General features: G+C 38.4%; 1 protein-coding gene across 1 annotated transcript in view; it reads right to left on the bottom strand.

The window, feature by feature from the left end:
• Positions 1–6056: 6056 nt before the first annotated feature.
• Positions 6057–6842, bottom strand: part of MOB3B (MOB kinase activator 3B) — a 63615-nt gene continuing 62829 nt past the window's right edge. Inside the window, exon 4 of the mRNA XM_075279692.1 lies at positions 6057–6609. Within this exon, the coding sequence (XP_075135793.1) occupies positions 6580–6609 (30 nt within the window). The 3' untranslated portion in view covers positions 6057–6579. The remainder of the gene's footprint in view (positions 6610–6842) is intronic.

Genomic DNA, 6842 nt, shown 5'->3' with positions numbered 1-6842 from the left:
TCATGGTCGTGTTCTGAAGTTTGACACGATAATGAAGTGGGTGAATAACTTTCAACGAACCAGGTTCTTCAAGTGGTTCACGTGAAATGCTTCAGAGGAGTATGGACAACTTCTCACAACGTCTACAGGAGTGTATCGACAAAAACAGATGCCGATTAACAGATGTAATTTTTCATACGTAGTCAATGTTTTAATTTATTTTTTTCTTTTGTTTTTCTTTGATTTTTGTAATGGCACCATCCAAGCTACACATTGAAAAAATAAAATTTGAGTTTCGTTGAAAAATGAGTGTGTAACTATTATTTCAAATCATCCATACCCCCCTGCCTAAGGGAGCGTTCACACTAGCGTCGGTATCCGCTGCTAATGTCCGTGCAAAATCTTGTGCGGACATTAGCATCGGACACTAGCTGTGTCTGTGACATTTTGCATTGATATAAATGGAGATTGTGTGCGTTCTTTTACAGTTCGTGTCTGTCCTTAACTGTCCGTTCCCAAAGATGTCCGACTTTTCAAGCGGACAGCAAAACCCGACATGTAGGTTTTTTCTGTCCGCTTGAAAAGTCGGACATCTTTGGGAACGGACAGTTAAGGACAGACACGGACAGTAAAAGAACGCAGCCGATGTCCATTTAAATCAATGCAGAATGTCACGGACACAGTGACGGTCTGCTGCTAATCTCCGCACAAGATTTAGAGTGGACATTAGCAGTGGACACTACCTGTCGGACACTGACGCTAGTGTGAACGCTCCCTAACCCTGTATAATTGACAAATTTGCAAAATAACGGCTTTGGAAATTGCAGTGTGTCCGCTGTGTGTATTTTTTCGCAATGTGTGAATGGGATTTGCTAGGCTATAAAACAGTGTTGTTGTTTTTTTGCTATTTGTTGCAGAAATTTCTGCTACTGTCCTATTTATCTGAACAGAACTCACACATTTCACCTCTATCTAGCAACTAATTTTCAGTCACAAAAATGTACACAACAAATTTGTGACATGCAATTTATTGTGGAACTTCACTATTATCACTGTTTTCATGTTTTCTTCAGACACACAGCAGTCCCATTGATGGCTTACAACATATGTGAGTTACAAATACTTGAAGCCACATGCTTCATTAATTTATTTTATTGGTTATAAATCTTTCTTTTTCATCTCATCACTGTCATGTTAACCATTAGTCACCAAATTTTTATTAATCTAACAATCTCTCTATAATCAAGTTCTAAATAGAAACATTTACTAACATCTAATTAAAGAAATGTACTGCAAAAAAATGCTTGACCGAACATATACCATTTCATTAGAAATCCTACTTTGCATGTAAAGCTACAAATTGCAGCAGCCAGGCTAAGAATTATTTACAGCAATTTCTCATGGGAAAATAAAATAATTAACAAAATGTGACATGGCATCAAGATAATAAATAACAATTTCATTGTATTTGTTCAGAAGATTAGGAAAAAGAATAGCATACCTAGGCCACTAATCTCCATTTGGTTAAGCACTGACACACTTTGTCCATGTCAGATTGGATTAGTGGAGGAAGTCACTCCATGTAAAATTGGTGAAATGATTTCCTTTAATAAATGCAGCGGGGCTGAGCAATTTGCATGGATTGCCGCTCAGTTTATGTTGTCTTGTGTACAAGATCTGTTAAAAATTGTTTCGGGTTATTAGTCATTCTAGGGAGGCTGCTACACTGCTCACACTAAAATAAAGAAATGTGCATTATGCTGGAATTGTGGAAAATAATTGTAGATAAATCTAGTTCTGAAATCAAATTTTGCTACACATCTGAAAATTGCACAGTTTTTCTTAAATATACATTTAGAAAATCATTCAGTTTATTCTGGTACTACAAAAGACAATTATTCGGTGGCAATCATATTATTTTGTATATGAATTATCTTAGTTTATATGAAATATAGACTTACTAATCACACTCTAATAAAGAAAAGACTGAAGGACATTTCATACACTGAGGTATATTTATAGAAGGTGGCTCTGACTAGTGTTTGTTCTGTTTGTATAATAGTCAAACATATACATATGTATAATGGCTCTGTTCCATATGGTCGTAAAGGGGTTGCAAGGGGCTGGATACAGATAAATCCATATACTGTATAATGGCAATAGAGGCTGAGCTGCAGTAAGAGTGTATACAGTGTACAGAGCTATCTGCTTCCAACACTGTGTACTGTGTCGTACAGGGATTAGCTGAAGCCCCAAACAGCTGATCCAAGTGGGATTCTGGCTGTCTCCTCCACACTGATCAGATAGTTATGGCCTATTTCAAGGATAGGTTATAAAAAAGAAAAATGGAAAACACTGCATACTGTACTCATTGTACTGCTGTATTTCTCTATTTTCATAAGGAGGTATGCAGAAGATTACCTCTGTTAGATTCTGGTGAACTTGGAAGCAAGTGGTCAATTTACATGCAGCACTACAGCAGAGTAAGTGAAGTATTACACAGTACCCAATGACATCAAAGGGCAGTCTGTGGAATATATATGGACATGGTGGGTTCTCAAGAACAAAAGTCACTCTTTAGGGGCTGTTCACACATAAGAATCTGACTTTTAAGCAGGCCGAAAAAATAAGCATCCTACTCATTCTTCTGGGGAGTTCCACCTGAGAACTCCCATTGAAATGAATGGGAGGCAGAAAATACCCCTTTTCCGTTGGCACAGAATTTGTCAAAATCCACTTGTGGAATTCAGCCCTGTCCAATAAAGTCAAAATAGGCAGAATACAATGGCACTCTTCTCCAAATTCATTGTCAAATTCTGTTTCAAATACAACATCAAAATCCTTGTCTATTATTGATAAGCAGAAAAAAATTTGCTTAAAATTCCTGAAACAGAAATGTTCTGCATGAAAAATTTAGTGTTGATCCTATGTGTGAACACCCCCTTAGAGCTCAAAAGAAGACCAACACTCAATGACACATCTCTCTCCATAAGGCTGAGACCCCACATTGCAGAAACACAGCTTTTTTTGTTGCAGATTTTGACACGGTTGTTTGAGCCAAAGCCAAGAATGGCTACAAATAGGAAGGGAAATATATAGGATGCTCTTATATTTCTACCATTTGCTCAATCCACTTCTGGCTTTGGCTCAAAAAACCGCAACAAAATCTGTAACAAAAAAAAGCTGTGTTTCCGCAACGGGGGTATTCCCATCTCAAGGATCATATCTATACTGGTAGCTTATGTAAATTCAAGAGGTTTCCTAAATATATTGCTTTAGCAATTCTGGTTTGTTTGCCTGCTATGTTAGATTATTCTTCCCACTGTTTACACAGCGTTTCTTTGGTGCATGGCCTATAGCTGATAAGACAGGACAGAGGAAGAGTCAGTGCTCTCTGGGGGGGTGGTTAAAAATCCTCCCATTGATTTCAATGTGTTACGCGCGTAAAACGAAACCCATTGAAGTCAATGGGATTCTGTTTCGCAGGGCTGATTCTTACGCAAGTTATCGTGCCAGAATCAGCGCCGCGTTACTCCATGTGAATGCCCCCTAACCTTGCGTTTTACATTACCTGAAAAGTGAATGAGATTCTAACTAATCCTATCCACGCACTGCAGAAAAAAATTTGCAGTGGAAAAAGCTGTGATTTCAAAACCGCTCACATTTTCGAAAAACACAGAATGTCAATTATACCTATGGAAATGTTCGCAGACTTTCTGTGAAAAACACTGCAGGAAAAAAACGTGATGTGTTTCCACTGTGGTTTTATTTCACCGCATGTTTTGGCTGCGGATTGCTATGTGCGGCCAGCGCCGCACCTCCCATGAGGCGACCTGAAGCGACCGCTTCAGGCGGCGCTATGCCAGGGCCACGGGGAGGGCGGCATTTTTGCTGACCTAAGCCAGTCCAGGACAAGCTGTCCAGGACTGGCTTAGGGTCACCACCACTGAGCAGTGGATTGGGGAGGCCGCTGGAGCAGCGCTGCTCCAGCAGCCGCCCCTCACGCTCAGGCAGAGAGCAGGTCCTCTCCCTACCTGCTCTCAGTCTGCTAAAGACGCTCGGTCCTGCTTCCTCCGCTCGGCCCCGCCCCCGCTTTCTGATGTCCGCCTCAGGCAGCAGAAAGCCATGGTTCACCCCTGTGTGCGGCCTTATCCTAAGAGCTCATTGGTAAACTGATTTCCTGGCCAGACGACCCTTTTACATTGTACACAATGCAGTAATCTTTCCTCACAGCTACTTATCAGTAAAATCAGTTTCTGAAGGTCTGACAGGTCATACAATGTGTACACTGATTAGTCAGTGTATGGCCCAATTCACATATACAACAGTCCTATGAATTTGGTTCATATAATATACAAACAACCGTGACTGAATTTTTATAATTGTACCCTGCTGGCTACATTATGCTTTCCATGTATCTTTTTTTGAAGAGGAGAACTTAGATTACAGTACAAATAAAGAAATATATTATCCTGAATATATAAAAATTCCATATCTCTATGGGATCTAGTTCCAGTTGTTAATAAAAAAGAACAAATGTAAGATGTGGAATCTACAACATAAGCATGTGGTGTGGAATAAGACTTGCGCTACACATCAAAGTTACCATTATTTTCCTTAAAAAGTTAATGACATGTTAATGATGTTTGTTTGTTTTTTTTAACAATTTAAGGCTCTATTCAGATAACGTTTTTTACATCCGTTTAATAGATGCAAAAACACAGATTCAAAAAAATGGCTGAAAACCAATGCAAATGGATAGCCTGCTTTTGTGGTCTGGTTTTTTGGACAGACACAAAAGTATGGTGTTCTACGTTTCCGTATCCTTCAAAAAGACAACGGACAGCGACGGATCTGGGTTTTTTGCTTCTCATTTATGTCTATGTAAACAGATGGCCATCATAAAAAAACCTGATCTGAATAGAGCCTAATAGATAGTAAGAAGCAGTAAATGTACCCTGAGTGCCCTTGTTTCTTATATAGAAAATATAGTAGTAAGCTCTTTTGAGTTATATTACCGGTATAGATTCAATACAAAAGATGTATTAAAACGCTCTAAAAGAAAACTATCTTAGTTTCCCATAGCAACCAATCACAGTGGAGCTTTCATTTTGTATTCTACTCCTGGAAAATAAAATCTGAATTGCGATAGGTTGCTACAGGGAACTGAGACAGCTTTGCTATTAGACCGTTTTAATAAATCTGCTCCATTATGTCTAGAAATGCATAGCAATTGTTCTCTTTGGTTTATTTTGCCTCACTTGTTTCAATGTCATGGTAATGAAAAGCAGAACACATACCAAGGCTGGCCAGTATCATGTAAGAGGTTGTCTCTTCTGTTCTAGTTATACTGAACACAAGGCATTCATTTCATGGTATACTGAATAATACCGCAAAAGTGTCTTTTCATAGGAGGTGGAGGAATATACAAACCATTCATTTCTATCTAATCACAATGTATCTGACCTCTGATTTATTGTGTTCAATCACAATGGGCTTGTGTTTTATCAATCCTTCTTTATGTCATGGCACGAACTTCACACTATTCATGGCTATCCTTATTTTTATACCAGCATATCTGATTTAGGCTAAGGCCCCATGCAGCAAATCACTGCAAAAAACTGCAGAAAAGACCGTGGCAGAAATATACTGCGGTTTTGTCTGCAGTGTTTTTCCTATACAGAAAACACCAGTGGTATCCCAGTTATTACAAGTTAGCCCCTATCCACAAAATGGGAAATATCAGTCTTTACTGGCAGGGGCCAAAATAATGGAAGAACAGGTCCTGTGTACCATTTATCTAACTGGGGCCTTAGCATAAATCTGTTCTTAATCTTTCTACATGAAATAACCAAAGACAAAAGGCATAGCCACTGAAAGCACAGCAAGAATTCACAAATAATTACAAAACATTGCGGATCAGGCATTAAACCTATTGATTTGTGGACTAGAATTTTACACTATATACTTCTATTTGTATTAATGACCCTTTAGTCTATGTTGTATATATAAGACTGGCTTGTATTGTATGGTGGGTCTCATCAGTCTGTTGTTACAGTTTCGTCCATGGTGTTTTTAATAAATACATATTTGTCAATTCTTGGTTTACATTCAGTGGCTATGTCATGTATGGTTTTAAAAGTATGATCTGTCTTTCCCAGGCTGTATTTATTTATTACATTATTGGTGGTGGTGCACATTCACATTGCCAACACATACAACTGTAAGAGAAATTGTCAATTTGTAAATCTAGCTTAAGAATATGAGTTCCCTTAAAGACTTGTCATCTTCAATTAGTAGTAATTCATTAATAACACCAAAAACGTTTGGGTCATCCAAAAATTCTACTGATGCTCTGTGGCAAGCATTCTTTTTGATACATATTAATAGAACATCCCATTCACAAGGACAAGTTTTGCTTGATTTTCCAGTTACATCAACTTCAGAACTTGACTAGCAGCATCGTTGAAGCTTGGCCCATAAGAGACAGGAACAGAACCTCAATCCAATTGGCCATTCACATATGTTAACATTTGCCAAGTGTTAACTGGACAAAGCAGGTGGACGTTTGTGTCGCCTTGTCTTCTTGATCTTCTCACTTCACTGGCACATTCGTGATGTCATCTCTTTCTGAAAAAGTAATTAAATGATAACATTGTAATTTAAGATGATATTGAATTGATTTCTATATCAGGCCTTGTACACATTAGTGTAGCTGCATTTGTCATTATTCTGTTGTTCCTTATATACATAACCCCATTAACAATCATCATAACTGACTGAATAGGATAATGTCCACCTCCTGGTGACCCAGAAGAGTAGCATCTATTAACCAATAACTCATTGGGAAAGTGTCCTCCTGG

The sequence above is a fragment of the Leptodactylus fuscus genome, chromosome 1 (genome assembly GCF_031893055.1).
Source record: "Leptodactylus fuscus isolate aLepFus1 chromosome 1, aLepFus1.hap2, whole genome shotgun sequence".
Lineage (NCBI taxonomy): Eukaryota > Metazoa > Chordata > Amphibia > Anura > Leptodactylidae > Leptodactylus > Leptodactylus fuscus.
This window is presented reverse-complemented; position numbering and strand designations above follow the sequence as displayed.